The sequence below is a fragment of the Oncorhynchus mykiss genome, chromosome 12, assembly GCF_013265735.2.
Source record: "Oncorhynchus mykiss isolate Arlee chromosome 12, USDA_OmykA_1.1, whole genome shotgun sequence".
Taxonomy (NCBI): domain Eukaryota; kingdom Metazoa; phylum Chordata; class Actinopteri; order Salmoniformes; family Salmonidae; genus Oncorhynchus; species Oncorhynchus mykiss.
Genome location: NC_048576.1, coordinates 82,048,674 through 82,065,387, shown reverse-complemented (window position 1 = coordinate 82,065,387; position 16,714 = coordinate 82,048,674). Strand labels below are relative to the sequence as shown.

The 16,714-nt window shown below is 41.0% G+C and overlaps 1 protein-coding gene and 1 long non-coding RNA gene across 2 annotated transcripts; one reads left to right on the top strand and one right to left on the bottom strand.

The window, feature by feature from the left end:
- The first annotated feature begins 288 nt into the window (after positions 1-288).
- LOC110538631 lies at positions 289-13,305 on the top strand. Its single transcript, XM_021625569.2, has 10 exons — positions 289-447; positions 1,155-1,324; positions 1,471-1,606; positions 1,703-1,774; positions 3,643-3,686; positions 7,180-10,503; positions 10,594-10,741; positions 10,886-10,998; positions 11,123-11,191; positions 11,316-13,305. Exons 2-10 carry the CDS (start codon positions 1,227-1,229, stop codon positions 11,638-11,640), a joined length of 4,329 nt encoding a protein of 1,442 aa, XP_021481244.2. The 5' UTR covers positions 289-447; positions 1,155-1,226; the 3' UTR covers positions 11,641-13,305.
- LOC110538634 lies at positions 12,910-15,892 on the bottom strand. Its single transcript, XR_002475789.2, has 3 exons — positions 15,510-15,892; positions 14,102-14,337; positions 12,910-13,924 (listed from the first exon to the last, which is right to left on the bottom strand). It is a non-coding gene; the product is annotated as an uncharacterized LOC110538634 (long non-coding RNA).
- Between the last annotated feature and the right edge of the window lie 822 nt (positions 15,893-16,714).

The following is a 16,714-nucleotide window of genomic DNA, read 5'->3' as shown; positions in this document are numbered from 1 at the left end:
TATAGTGCACAGTTACAACATTGGTTTTAAGAGCAGTTAGACCAATTTGATAAAAATATTTTGTATTACACTGGCTTCTGAACCAGCTACTTTCCGGCTTTCTGATTGGTTTTAATATACATCACTCGAGGACAAAGACTGCTTTCTGACTTGTATTGGCCGTCCTTACCTAACAAGATCCCTTCACTAGAATGCAGTTGGTTGAGAGACGTTTATAGCTTTCCTTCATTGGTTAGATTTTCTGGAGGGATTTCTTCCATGTGAACGCTTCCCTCTGATTGGTTTCTTGGTCGGCGTGCCAGTGGAACTTTTGATGATGAACTGACATTTGTGAAATGGTTAAACTTGGGCGCCGTCCTGCGTCGTGTTTACGTTAAAGATGTCTACACAATTATATTATAACAAAACTTCATATTTTTCTTACTAAATAATTTGGGGGGGGGTGCGGTAAGTTTACTACTTTAAGTTGGCTTCATAAAATATGCATATTTTTAATGTTTATGACTATAACGTTATCTCAGCAGTGCATTGGCTGGCTGCGAACGTTAGCATATTTGCTAACGCTAGCTAGCTACTAATACTCACCCTACCTTCATTTTACGTTATCCTCCTTGAAATGATTGAATTCTCCGACTTTACCAAGCTAACTTAGCTAGCTGACTACCACATAGACCTTAGCTGGCTATTGCATTGAAGTTCACGATATGCACAACACAGATCTACTGCGAGTTAACGAATAACGAGCTCTTGTAGAAGTGGCCTCCACCGGTATACCATCCCCATGACAACACAAATAATGTGCTTTGTTCAAAAGAGTGCATGAAAATGATATTGTCAATAGGAGGCAAAAATTATGCATTTGATCAAATACGGGTAGCAATTAGTGGCTTATTCACGTATTTGTTAGCTGACGAAGTAAAACTGATCAAATCACGTTTTATTGTTAATTCTGGAAAGGTTGAACTAGAAGGTGATCTGTATATGTGTTAGCTGGATGAAAATAAAAGCACAAGCTAGCTAACACTTTCCATTTGTGTACATTTTGCACAAATGTTTACTGTGCAATTGTTGAACATATACCATAACCAAGCAAGCCAGTTCCTACCTATTTTGAAAATGAGATAAAAGCATGTTTATTTCTGTTGTCTTTACAGAGAAAGACAGACAGGGGGAGAGTGAGGATGTTGATCTAGTTCCCTGACTTGCTCCCCTAAATAGTCTGTCCAATGGAGGGAGATGCCAAGGTTCCCCCAACCCCTTTCTGTAATCCCCCTCACAGCGAACCTCCACCCCACCTTCTCCCTCTTTCCTCCATCACCCCCAGGTATAGTTCCCCTGGCACCTTTTGCTTTCCTCTTCCCCTATTGTATTTATATTCTTGCTTGTTTGAAACCCATGTTTTTAACCACCATCGCAATTACTGAGAGCTACTGGTGAAGAGTCCAAACCATAACTGTTCATCTCCCACAGCTGTGAAGATGGCAAAAAGCCTGGTGACAGGAGGAGGAGTGGGCGCATTCAGAAGACACCGAAGAAGCAGGAGCCCAAAGACACAGTGGCGGAGTCCAGACAAAATACATCCCCTGCCAAGAGGGAGAGCAGTGTGGTAGTTTCATGTTTAAGTCTTAATGGTTTCTTAGATATTATAGGCTACTTAAAAGGGTCTTGTTTGGTAATCAGTTCACTCCTTTCTGATCCTTAGATGCAAGTGTCTCAGTCCCTGTCAGTTAAGCTAATGAGAGTTGATCCCCTCGGCAAACAACCGCTAAAAAAGGTATGCAATAAATGTCTATTTGTGCATGGGCCGCTTTCTACTGTATCCACTCTAGATAATCTGTCTGTACATCAGTGGTGGTCGGTGCTGGTTAAGATTAGGGTGGACAATTTTTTAAATTACATTTTTATGAGCATGGCCTTATTCCATTTATCCAGCTCAATGTAACATCGATAGGTTTAGGCTATTACATGATACTTCCACATGATTTTCCCTATACCCATCATGAGGTTGATACAACGTAGCCTACGAACTAAAGTTTATAATGTAGGCGCACAGGCTGCTCAACAAATTGGAGTTATCAAGGTGACAGACAGTAACACATTAAATACCTCCTTGCACACTTGCCTGGCATCTAGCTGATCTTGGTGTAATCATTAGTCCAAACAATTGCAAACGAGAGTTTCAATTGGACAAATTCAGGTAGGTTTACACCTGTTTCGCTCCATTTGCTTCCGTTTAACAAAAGTTTCTCAACAGAGTCGGCGGAATGAATACACCCAGGATCACCCGCACACACGGTTCACTTTCATAGCAGCCACATACAAACAGCATCATCAATTTGCTCCATGTATAATTCCTTCTCCTTCCATCTACGCACTCTCCTCTCACCTTTTCCCTTTGCTTGTGGTCTGCTGTTGGAATGTAGCCTAATGGAAGAATGTCGCAAATGTGCTTGCCCAGGTGATCAAGATGAAATAACAATAGCCTACGATTGGACCGGCTATAATATTAGTTTTTTTAAAAGGTAGTGTGATCAGTCCAGAGGGGTTCCGATCTATGCGGTAGCAAGGGTTGGCGTAAACCGAGGAAGAGTCGGGTTTTTAAGTTGCAAAAACAACTGATGTATTTAATGTTCACAGAATGGCACTTGACCGGTTCAAGAAAGGAAACAAAATCCTAGCTTGGTTCAGAGCACTTTACTTACACACCAATGAGCCTTTTGATAATCAACAAATTAAATAGTCTCTTTTGTGGCTTAGCTTGGCAATGGCTTGCGTTTACGGGAATCACCCACGCACGTTCTTCATCTTTTAATCCGTTCTTTGTCTTTCGATGTCCGTTTCTGGTTTCTTCGTTCTATATTTCTCCTTATTTCTTTGTCCGTTCCTTCCTCTCCTCCCGCGTTTCCCACTGTTCTCTTTATTCCCCCTGTGCGTAATTGTCTCTGTGCCTTCGCCTGCGCCGGCAATAAGTTATGTGATCGGAGAATCCTGTGACGTCGGCAGGGATTCCCTGAGTGCGTCCCCCCCCCCGACTCCCATTTACCCCCACACCTCCGGATGGTTCACAGCAGGCTAATTAATATAACTGATATCTGAGTTTTTTTATGTACATGAGAAACATAGCCTTACCAATTTGTAAATCATTCTGCAACCCCCCCTTCCTGAGAGAGAAAATAGACGATACGATCGTATATCAACAACGTTTGGACAGGACCATGTGTTATTCCAGACATGGCCCAACCCTAGTGCACTGTGTTTTGGTTGTACAGTGCCCTACACAATGCTGTGGTGTAAACGGTAGAAAGATGTAAATTAATCCTCTTACATGGTCTGCTGCATCTTAGAGATATACAGCAAGGAGCAATAATTAGTGTCTGCAAACATGACTGACCTAACTAGCCGATAGCCAGACATCCTCAGTGATGTTTACATTAACAATCAGTTTTGTTGCAGATTGACGCTGTCTCTATAAAAGCCATTTTGCAACCAAAAAACAAACACATATTTTTTTTTTGCACAAATTCTTTAATAACCTATTTATTTTTCATGGTCACTATGCGTGAGAAAGGCAGAGGCAATTATTGGCAAAGTGATTACACTATGTGGATATGTTTATGATGTAAATATTTACTTATTTTGCAGAGCGGTTTGGATCTCAATGTTGCATCAGAATGTCAAATGTCTAAGTGAGTATGATGACTTGCATAGAAGTTCAATGTTTTTTGTGTGCATATGACTTGATTTGTTCAAATGTCTAGAAACTTGTGTTTTACCATGGGTAGAGAAATTGATTGAGTCAGTGGCTGTTTCCATTAACCTATCAAGTGATTTTTGTCAACATTTAGCAAGTTTGCATAGAAAATAGATGCAACATTTGCCTGCTACGGTGCGTTTCCAATTAACTATCTTGTGTCGATTTAAAAACAGCTGGACATAATGCCGTCACACCTAAACATATATATTTTTTAAATGAAGTGGTTGAAGTCTTTCCATGAACCATTTAGGCAAATTGCGCATTAATAAATTGGTTACTGCCTGTATGCCCTCCTACCCATCTGTTTCATGTTTTGTTTGGCCTTCAAAAGCCAGCATGTATAGAATGCAATAATTGACTAATATTTGCCACATTCTAATACAGTGTTCCCCAAACTAGGGGTCGCGACCCCATGTGAGGTCACCTGATTTGAAAATGGGATAAAAATAAATGAAATTGCTCTTGGTTCATAGAATTGAGGTTACATCAGTAACCTCCGATAGCTGCTAGATGCAGTTGTAATAAACAGTGATTTCTGTATTTTTTTTTTGCAAATTTTGATCTTTTGAACTGTTTAAGCAACAACATATTATGACCCCATCACTGAAAGATGCAACTTTGTTTCCCTCTACAATGCCCACAAGCCGCACAGGACTCATTAGAACAGAGTGGACAAGACCAGGCACTAAATAAGACTGGGAGGAAAAGAACAAAACCAACGATAGTATTTTCTACAGAAAAGATCATACGAAATGATTGCTGATCTTTTGAACTTCCCAATACCTTTCTGGTGCATTTCAGTCACTTCAAACCATACTTCCTTCAGATTTAAATAATATCAAAAGCACTGTCGGACAGATTTGTAATAGACTGTCATAGTCCCAATGAAGAAAGTGAACATTGGCCGTTGATTCTATCACTTTATTTACATGGTGGGGTCCCTCCCCCCAAAAGTTAGGGAACCTCTCATACAGTGCCTTGCGAAAGTATTCGGCCCCCTTGAACTTTGCGACCTTTTGCCACATTTCAGGCTTCAAACATAAAGATATACAACTGTATTTTTTTGTGATGAATCAACAACAAGTGGGACACAATCATGAAGTGGAACGACATTTATTGGATATTTCAAACTTTTTTAACAAATCAAAAACTGAAAAATTGGGCGTGCAAAATTATTCAGCCCCCTTAAGTTAATACTTTGTAGCGCCACCTTTTGCTGCGATTACAGCTGTAAGTCGCTTGGGGTATGTCTCTATCAGTTTTGCACATCGAGAGACTGACATTTTTTCCCATTCCTCCTTGCAAAACAGCTCGAGCTCAGTGAGGTTGGATGGAGAGCATTTGTGAACAGCAGTTTTCAGTTCTTTCCACAGATTCTCGATTGGATTCAGGTCTGGACTTTGACTTGGCCATTCTAACACCTGGATATGTTTATTTTTGAACCATTCCATTGTAGATTTTGCTTTATGTTTTGGATCATTGTCTTGTTGGAAGACAAATCTCCGTCCCAGTCTCAGGTCTTTTGCAGACTCCATCAGGTTTTCTTCCAGACTGGTCCTGTATTTGGCTCCATCCATCTCCCCATCAATTTTAACCATCTTCCCTGTCCCTGCTGAAGAAAAGCAGGCCCAAACCATGATTCTGCCACCACCATGTTTGACAGTGGGGATGGTGTGTTCAGCTGTGTTGCTTTTACGCCAAACATAACGTTTTGCATTGTTGCCAAAAAGTTCAATTTTGGTTTCATCTGACCAGAGCACCTTCTTCCACATGTTTGGTGTGTCTCCCAGGTGGCTTGTGGCAAACATTAAACGACACTTTTTATGGATATCTTTAAGAAATGGCTTTCTTCTTGCCACTCTTCCATAAAGGCCAGATTTGTGCAATATACGACTGATTGTTGTCCTATGGACAGAGTCTCCCACCTCAGCTGTAGATCGCTGCAGGTCATCCAGAGTGATCATGGGCCTCTTGGCGGCATCTCTGATCAGTCTTCTCCTTGTATGAGCTGAAGGTTTAGAGGGACGGCCAGGTCTTGGTAGATTTGCAGTGGTCTGATACTCCTTCCATTTCAATATTATCGCTTGCACAGTGCTCCTTGGGATGTTTAAAGCTTGGGAAATATTTTTGTATCCAAATCCGGCTTTAAACTTCTTCACAACAGTATCCCGGACCTGCCTGGTGTGTTCCTTGTTCTTCATGATGCTCTCTGCGCTTTTAACGGACCTCTGAGACTATCACAGTGCAGGTGCATTTATACAGAGACTTGATTACACACAGGTGGATTGTATTTATCATCATTAGTCATTTAGGTCAACATTGGATCATTCAAAGATCCTCACGGAACTTCTGGAGAGAGTTTGCTGCACTGAAAGTAAAGGGGCTGAATAATTTTGCACGCCCAATTTTTCAGTTTTTGATTTGTTAAAAAAGTTTGAAATATCCAATAAATGTCGTTCCACTTCATGATTGTGTCCCACTTGTTGTTGATTCTTCACAAAAAAATACAGTTTTATATGTTTATGTTTGAAACCTGAAATGTGGCAAAAGGTCGCAAAGTTCAAGGGGGCCGAATACTTTCGCAAGGCACTGTATAATTCTCATGTGCCACTATGAAAGCTGCACTCCTGTAGATCTGAAATAATTGGATGGTGAAACTTGCATCCAGCCAACCAGAAAAGCAAGGCAAAGCAATTCAGGCTTTCTTGAAAGTCAAGACCAATCTTATCCTGCAAAGAAACATTATTTTCATAGTTGAATAATACATTTAGAAAACAGTAGGCATTTAGAATGAAATGTTGAGTGGAGCTTTATAGTTGGGTGATAACATCACGTGCTCCGTACCTTAAATTATTCAGTAATAACTTATTCAGAAAAAAAATATTTCTGTTTGTTGCAATAAAGATGAAGAAAAATCCTCCCCCGGTCGAATGGATACAAATGTTGTCGATCTTTAGAAACGTTCTCCTATAGCTGCTGTTTTTGATTACACGTTGTTGTTGTTTTGCGGCATTGCTTTTGTCAAATAAACCTGGGTCAATGGAAACCTGCCTAGTGAGATCAGTGATCATGGATGGTGTTGCTCAGTTGGCCAGGTTGATCTCTTTTGGGATGAAAAAGGATGGAGGAAAAATAGATGAAGTGAAATGGATGGAGTTAACATTTCAGATTAGTGGAAGGCTTGTCTGATTACGTTCAACTTCTTCATATCCCCAACTGTAGTTTAAGGTAGGGGTACTAGTCAGAATTATTTGGTTAAGATTCATTCATAAGTATTCATAAAAACAAGCTGGTAGTGCCTAGCCTTAGTTTGGATGAATAATACCATTCCACCTAATTGTAGTTTGTTAAACATACCTGTATTTTGTACAGTAGTGTTGTTTTTCTCTGTTCATGTGTTTTTTTTTTTTTTTTCCCCATTGTAGGAACAAAGACACAAAAGGCTCAAATAACAAAGCGATTCCATCCTCTTCCACGTTAACTTTAGATGTAAATACTACTGGCAAGACTGAACATGATTTCAACCAATCAGGCATGGAGGTTGGCTGTGGAAAGTCCCCTGGAAGCCCGAGCTCTGTCAAGCGATGGGTGATTGGCCCATTGTTTCAGTCATTTAAATCCAAGATGGCCAGTTTCACACAGATTGTCATGAGTCCCGTCCGACTTTTCAAACCCAATGGCTCCCCACCTGAACCAGATGTAGACATCTCCTCTGCCTCTCATAGTTCTCACCAACAAGGACCTGGGTATGAGCTAACCTCTGGCACAGTGCAACACTTGGAAGCTGGAAGAGGAGGAAATGACCCTGCCTCTCATAAACACTTAAAGTTCAGCATGGATCTAAAAACCCACGGCACTCCAGAAGAGGATGAGTTTTCTCTTGAGGGGAAACAAAATATAATGCCACCTGGAGATGTGCAAAGGGACACCTGTATGTCAAACAGCTCAGAAAAGGAGACCAATAATAATGATTCATTACCTTGTATGCAGCGTAGTCCTCTACTCAGAAGCAGTATCAAGTGTGATTCTGTATCAACGGAGTCCCAGTTCAACTCATGCTCTTCCATGTCCTTTCAACCCCCTGACCCCTCAAGTTCCTCAAATGGGTCCAAGCTGTCTCTCATTGTTCAAATGGAGGAGCAGGTGGATTTGACAGGAGCTCACCGGAGACCATTGCGTCGAAAATGTGTTTTTCTAAATGAAGCTGCATCACAGAGCAGTCCCTCTGCTGCAATTAACGCATCTGAAGCAGACCGCATCTCTAGTTTGCCAGCTGAAGTAGGAATCTGTGAGCCCAAGGCTAAACGGCTTGCCACAAAATCGTATGTAGAGTACAAAATCTGGGACTGTATTGACAGTGAAACATCTAGTCCATTATCATCCTCTATCTACAATACCCATTCTAAGAGTCTATGCCAGGCAGATGATGACAGCATAAAAGCTGTTGGTCTGCCTCAAGACCGAAACATGTTGGTGTGTGGTTCCCAGTCACATATATCTATCCGGAAAAGTCCCAGAAAACCTGTAAACACAACACTGAACAACTGTGCCTCAGTCAGTCAGTGTCTTCAAAAGCAGATAGATGAGTGTGAAGGAAAGCAAGGCTATATGGCAGGCTCAGCAAAGGAAGTCAAGAGGAGATGCAGAGCAACTCCTTTTACTGCGATTAAGAGAGACGCAGAGAAAAAGAAAAGAGTGAAACTGACGAAAAGAGAGCGATGTGAAGAGGTTAGAAAAGAAGAAACGGTAGCTGTTGATTTAGAAAGTTACACATTAACATCGGTAGAGCACACAAGTGATGTAGAACTTGTCCAGCCGGGGGTTGGATCAAAACCGTGTGCAACTTCTAAATCTCAGTCTCTTAAAAGTAGGGTGCTGCTTCGGGTTAGCCAGAGTTCTACCGTATACATTGAAACCACTCAAAAACCCTCTGGAACACATGTACCTCTGATGGAGGTGACGAAGGACAAAGGTAGAGGTCGAAGTGGGCGTTTTAAGAAAAATAAGTCTCTCACAGTAATGGCCACTTCAAGTAATGGGAGTGTGCTAGAGCACAGTAATGACAGTTTGTGTGACAACAGCATAGCAGCCAGCAATAGTAGGGGTATGACCAGTGCCTTGAGTTATGGTGACACTGACTCTAGTTCAGCATGTAATATGGAAATGGTAACTACCATGACAACCGCTTTGATGAAAGAAAATCATGAACTGCCCGTCTCTGATCAGCACTTGGAAATCAAGGGGAAGTGGCCTCAAACGGCATCCAAAAATCAGCAAAAATACATCTGTAAGAAGAGGAAGATTTCCCCAGTGGTTGAAGTCGAGTCATCTCAAAATCAACAAAAGTGTCTGAAGTTGAATGAGATCGCTTCAGAAGATCCACTGAAACCACCGAAACAAAATAAATCCAGGAGGTCTCATAACTCAAGCTCAACCCAACAGCTTGGCACTTTTTCAGGGCTGACTGGTGTTGGTGCCGATCACTTGCACTCTTTGAAGCCCAGCAAAGATGACAATGTCCATGTAGCTTCTAGATCTTCAGACGTTACACAACAGACATTACAGACGACCGCAGTGGTGGCTGTCCACAAAGACGCAGGTTGGGGAGCAGAAATGAGTGGGTCTGACTCTAGCAAGAGCCCAAAGAAGAGTCAGAATGGATCTAATAAAATGTCTGTCAGTGATGCGTTACTGGTGGATAAGAGGTTTGTGGAACCCCTTGGTGGACGTAAGAGAGTCAGGGGAGGTCCGTCCACAGAGGACAATGCCGAGACAACTCAGTCCCTGCAACTTAATCAAATAACAGTTGAAGAAAAAAAGAGAACTGTGCCTTGGCCTGTGCGAACTTATCCCAAATGTTCAATCAAGCTGAACAAAAATATGGTGAAACATTCTATGGCTTTGCAAGGAAATTATGTGGCAATGGACTCTGATGTAGAAGTGTTTTCCACTGCCTCTGAACCAACTAACCTTGGCCAGAACAAGACTGTTGACCAGGTGATGGAGGAGGAGCAGGGGAAGGAGGATGAGTGTTCCGAACTGCCTGTACCCTCTGAGACGAGGCTCAGGGGGAGGGGGCAAAAAAAGAAGCCAAAGAAAGCAGCTAATCAATGTAGGAAGCACAGGCCTGTGACTAGGAAGAGGGGGCGGGAAGAAGAGGAGAGAAATACCGTGATTGGTGAGCAGATGGACTTTTCATCAGATAACAACACCACCCTTAACAAGCGTCTGTTGCGCAGCTACTCCTGCCCAGAGATCCCTGCTCTCCTCCACCATGACAGCCACTGGACCACCTCTCTGCATGGCAGGATCCTCTCCGTACCCCGGCTCCACCCCGCCCTCTTTCCTCCTGTCCCCACTCCTCCCGCACCGTCCAGACGTCCACGCCGTCATACTGTCTCTAGTGTGGAAATTGAGCGGGAGATAGCTCCGTTATGCCTGCGTAAAGAGGTGTTCCCCTCAAAAAGGTCCTATTCATTGGGCAACCCGTCCTACCACCTGTTACCCGGTGTGCCACTCTCCACTTCCATCTCTGTCTGGGCCTCCTGCTTCCTGTCAAGCCCCCTGGCCTTCCTCTCCAGGAAATTGCAAAAAGGAAGTCTAGCTGCCACTAGTAGTGCTTGCAGTCATGATACCTCCCCTTCCTCCTCTTCCATTTCACCATCCTGCTCTTCTGTACGTCACCTGTTCTCCAGTTCCGACCCCTGTGACCTGACATCATCCTCTGCTTCAGTCTCCTCCTTTTGCAGGTAAAACACCACTTTGTCCTTTGTTCAAAAATACATATTTTCCTTTTTGATTACAGTAGTTAAAAATGATTCATTCCACCATGTTTCCAGTGCATTGTCAAAGATTCCCTTGGAGAATGAGACAAGCCAGCAGCATGAGGAGGATGGGGAGAATGTGGAGGACAGAAACCGTTTCAGGAATGAGTTCGAAGCCATAGGGATGAGAGAGGAAAAAGCATTGTCAGATTCTGAAATTAAGGTACACTCACCACGTAATATTTAATGTGAACTATGTCATTTACATATGACATACAGCATGTGATTAGTTACGAAGATGAGTAGATAAGTGAGTCTGGCTTTAACCCACCTTCACCATGGTAACACTGTGGTGGTGTTTGCACAGTTGGAAACCGGCAAATATGAGGAACGAAGGAAAGTGTCATCCATTCGAATTCGTAAATCCTTACCCAAACCCCTCCACAACCTCACACCCATGGGCCTGCCCAAGCCTATCAGGTATGTGTATTTGAAGTGTGTGATGGTGTGCCTGTGTGTATATGGTAAACTTGCTACCTGTATTCGTAAAATGTTATGACATGGATGACAAAAACCCCAACTAATCTGTTGTGTGTTCCAACAGGGTGAAGAAGAAGGAGTTCAGTTTGGAGGAAATCTACACTAATAAAAACTTCACCAAGCCCCCTGAAAGGTTACTGTTCACTCATGCATCTTATTGTTCATCCTACAGTACATGTAATCATCATTGTAATGACTGACTGTAACTTTCCTTTCATTAACAACTTCCTTGCTCTGTGTTTGTTTTTTCGTCCCAGACGTCTGGAGACCATATTTGAGGTGCCACTCAGTCGACGCGATGGGTCTCATTCCCTCCTTGGTCAGAAGCGCATGAAACGTTTTGTGGAGTTCCCAGAGGTTGGTGTGGCCAGAAAGCCAAGGAAGCCACTTGTTGGTGCTGGGGCAGGGGGTGGTTTACCCAGGAAAGCTGGGGTTGGCTCTCCTTTTGGAAGGCCCAAGCGCGGGGGTTGCCTCTCTTCTAAAGATCACCCCACCCTCAATCTGCAGGAGCTTGATTCACTTCTTTGCTCCAAGCTTGACCAGCTGGATTCCTGGTTAGCTTTTGACCAGAATATCTGTTGACCAATGCCAATCAAAGGGGTACACAATAGCACATTTACATTTTCGAAAATATTGTTATTACAAATTGCCCAGCCCGTTGCCTTCCATCCAACATCAAGCTCGTCCTCATCTTCTGTAATTGTTTACAATGTTTTTCTTTTGTGGGGGTGTATTATTTACCTTCCATTGAGTCGTTTAAAATGATAATTGAAGAATGTTTGTATTTTCATTGTGTACTATTTGTAGATAACGATATGGAATATACTGTTATTGTAATATTTGATTATCTATGGATGTAATGCATTTTATATCATTGGTTTAGGTCAGGGAGTGCATAAGTGTTTGTATTTAAAACTGCTACTATTTCTGCACTCAGTTTTGTTGATAATCTGTATTCTTAATATGCCAAAGCCTCAGCCTTTTAATCATTATTAAACACGTTCTGCTTTATTAATCACTTGCTACTGAATCCTACATTTGGAAGCTCACATGCAACTCAAATCTTTGGGGATATTATCCATTGACATCAATGTATATTTACACAGCAGTTATTGTATGCACATACTTCTCAAGTAAGGATTCTTACTAGCCAAACAATTTCCAGATGATAATTCTCAATTTAGCTGTAGGTGCAAACCTGTTATTGGCAACTAGCATCAAATGGCAGCTACTTTCAAGATATATTGAATGTTGAATTCTGTTTTTGGCCAAATTACAGCTGTAAGAAAATGTTTCTGGTTCTGACAATCAGACTTCATATTTTCTTTTAGAACCGTCCTTTAATTGTTGCCTGACTATTCCTGCCAATTCTTGCCTTGTATACACATTACATTGTATTGTTTTCTTCACCTCCGGATCATAACTATAGCAAATAAAATGTATATTGTCCATTTTATACATTTTTGTAAAAAATTCTATGTTGAATTGTTACTTGTGTAAAATTGAACGTAAACATCATGACACTCCAATGAGTATTTCTATGGAAACATTAACATGAATACTTTCATCAATGCAGTTTAATGTTTTGTATCATTGTGGATTGTAATATTTGTTTTGATAGCAATATTTAATTGAAAATTGCTAGTATATACAAATTACTTTTCTATTACATCACATTTTTTGTAATTATATTTCTGAAAATATTTGTCTTTACTGTGTGGTTTGTATGCATTTTTTTGTTACAGCTAGAGAGTGACTTTATATTAAGTAAAAGGTATTTGTAGCTATATTAACTTAATGTAAATGAGGCAAATAGCCTGAAAAGGAACTTAATTCAGATCAAATTGTTGTAAATGTATTTTCATTTAATTACAAAATCCTTTAAAACATGCTATGTATAAATATAAAATACAAAGGCAATAACACGAATACAGTACATGTAGAAATGGTAGACATTTCTAGTTAGTTCCTGACATATACAAATCATTGATTTCACTGCTAAATAAAAATATAACATTGTTCAAAAATAAAGTTCATGTTGCATTTCATAAATGGTCAAAGTGAAATGTCAAGGTTGAGACAGATAGTGGACATGGGAGTGTTTTGGAGTCAGGCCCCTGTATAGTGGCTCACAGTTTGTTTTGAATTTATACAGGATTTTTTAAAATCTGCTGTTTTATACTCATACAGTCTTGGACTCATGTATGTCAGCAAATAAACCGTGTCCATTAAATGCTATCTCAAAAACAAGTGCTTATTTTGTGTCCCCTTGCTCATCTCTCATCTCCGAACCAACCTCTTATTCAGGAAGATGGTAGTTTAACTACAGTCCTTACTCTAAGTGCTAAAAGTCTGGTTGGGCTACTGATAAATGTCGAAATATCTTAATATTTATGACTTATTTATAGCTGTGGTATCACTTGAATGTTAACTATAAACCAGTCTTCCAGCGATAAATTCCAGAGTGACACAAAATAAAGTTAAAGGTGCCTTTGTAAATCCTTATCAGCAAGACAGCCTTATCAGAATGATACTCAGGGAGGCTGTATACAGTGGGGTCTCCCTGAGTCACCGGAGGTGCTTTTCCATCTGTTCCCACCTCACAGTGTCACAGCAGTCCAAGATCAACACTAAAGAAGTTGGACCGCTGTCTTGTAGCCATCCTTATGGTACAGTACATCCGACCTTGGTGGTTCCTGGGAATTGGTCAGTCTATCAGAGTGAGTATGTATGACACCAGTCCCAATAGTAGTGGGCTGAGTACCAGAATCACCACCCACACCACAATAGAAATGATCCCAAACGTTTTTGCCCGTTGGGAGTATTGTTTAGCCTTCTCTGGAGTCGTCTTCCTTGCCTCTCGAGCCTGTCATAGGGATAGAAGAGTACATTATATTTTGATATGACTCATATCTAAGATATAGACTAAGTGTAGATGTGCACATTTTGAGAACCAAGATGGTCCCTAAAGGGGCAACACCTTTTATTACATTACAGAATATTTACAAAAACTGTTTTTTTTTTAAAATAAGCTTGAAATTACCTTGACTGAGTTGACCAAAGCTAAAATGCCAATGCAGGAGAGTCCACAGATGATGCTGCTAATGGCCAGTCTCCTATAGTCCCTGTCCTTGGCACAGGAGGGAACAGTATGGTCACGACCACAGCAGGTGATCACTTGAAGGCAGGTGGTGTCATTTTGGGCATCTGTCGTTTCACCTGTACCTGGGACAGCAGTCAGTGGAATGTCCTCCATTGTTGCTGATTGGGAAGACATTTCTGAGGAGAAAATAGATGCAGCAGAGTTCAGAGGATAGATCAAATGCAGAACAAGGGAATACAATTATTCAAGTCTGATAGTACTGTATTACTTGCAGTTGTGACATTGTCATAAAGGATATAGGATATTAGTTTACTGAAACTAAATTAGTTTGTTCGTAATAGTCTTTCACTGACATGCCAACAAAAATGGTTTGAGATGCTGATTCTCTGCCAGGGTACTTCCTACAGACAAAACACTGTGAGATATGCATTGCTATCTATCAAACAGGAGCCTGAAGAACTGGAATGATTGCACTGTGCAGTGTGCAAGTGAATATATGCCAGAGTTAAATCATTAGCCATGGAGAAAGAAAACAGCAAGAGGGAAATGTTATGATTGTATGTCCACTGAGTATACCAAACATTACAAACACCTTCTATATTGAGTTGCACCCCAACAAGTTGGCTGGATGTCCTTTGGACGGTGGACCATTCTTGATACACACGGGAAACTGTTCGAGCGTGAAAAACCCAGCAGCGTAGCAGTTCTTGACACAAACCTACTACCATACCCCGTTCAAAGGCACTTCAATATTTTGTCTTGCCTATTCACCCTCTGAATAGCACACACCCAATCCATGTCTCAATTGTCTCAAGGCTTCTTTTTTTTTACCATGTCCTCCCCTTCATTCATCTACACTGTTTGAAGTGACATCAATAAAGGATCACCTGGATTCACCTGTTCAGTCTATGTCATGGAAAGAACAGGTGTTCTTAATGTTTTACCCAGTGTATATCACATTTAAGTGTGTTAGATGTCATTAGATACCATCAACATTATCTTACTGCTGTAATGTTAACATGAGAAACCTTTTCCTGTCCCAGTTTCAGTCTTGACCTGGTGAATTCCAGTAACTTGATTTGTATTCTTACGGCAAAGATCATATCAATGAATGAAGAATAGTTACATTGTAATCGTCTCCCTTCAGAACATTATTGGGGGCTTTTCTTGACCTCTCCTCATCAACTGATCATAAAGGAGAAGTATTTTAGGGAAATAACTTCTCAAAGGGAATTACATACGGAACAACATAACACCATTTTTGTGGATTAACAAAGCACACAGTATCTGAAATGAAATAATAGTATATGACACACCATAAAAATTGCACAGATAATAATTGGCTTACTAGTCCAGGCTTGATCTTGATTGGGAAAGTACAGCTCTGTATGCCTCTGTCTACTCTCCAGTCAAACTGAAATCCTCACTTATGACGGCTGACAGAGGTGTGAAGAAGAAAGCTGATATTTTCTTTGATTTATTTTCCTTCCTGGATTTAGTTAATGATCACAGCTGCTAGTTGGTTGTGGCTTCAGGTTCGTGAAGACTTGATTTAACATATCCAAATGTTATCCAGATATTTCTTGTTTATAATATTTTCTTGAGCAATCTGTCTGTCTTACTTTTGCAGTCTCAGTTTTGGTTGTGGTCACCATGAAAGTTAGTGGTGTCTGAAAAAGGAGAAGGCTGGGAGTGGATTATAACTATTTCTTGTGTGAAACCTCCACGCCCCTTTACTGTTCACACTTTAACCTCCTCTGACGTCCCACACTCTCAGGCCCTACCTTTATCTATATCTAACTACACTCTACCTCCACTTCAACCATACTTGTTGGTTCTCCACATTCTATTATTCTATCAATCATGATGTTATGGAATACAGTGCCTCTTAGCTCCTCTTCTCTCTCTCTCTCTCTCTCTCTCTCTTGCTCTCTCTGTGCAAAATTCCTGAAAACTTGCATAGGTGAGTCAAAACATGCCTTGCCTTGAGGGAAAACAAACAGCTTGGTTTCATGTACTCTGTCCTTCCTTATCCCCCTCTGTACATGTTAATAATATCTTTATGACACTGTATTCATGTCTGTCTCCCCCTGTATCCCTCTTTTAAACTCACACCTTTCATGCACGCTTTTGTTTCATTCACACACATACAATTCCCAATATTTTTGGTCCATCGTAAGTGAGAATGCTTTAGGTAATTGGATAACTATGTGTTGAGACATGCCCACTCTCTCAAGGTCTCTGTTATCTATATCTAGACAGCAAACTGTTTTGCTGTCTAGTCTAAGTTAACGTGCACACCCTATTTCAATACTTCTGCCAAACTACTCTCTGTTCTCTGACCCAGAGGTAAGGAATGTTTATTTCAGTACTTGGGGACAACCAGACTGCATTCTTCAACAGTGCTGTCACTCAAGCAGAGACACATAACACTCGCACACGTGCATTCTGACACCACACACTCCCACACTTTTGCACACACTGCTGCTACTGTCTATTATCTATCATGTTGCCTAGTTACTTTACACCTATCAATATGTACATACTGTAGCT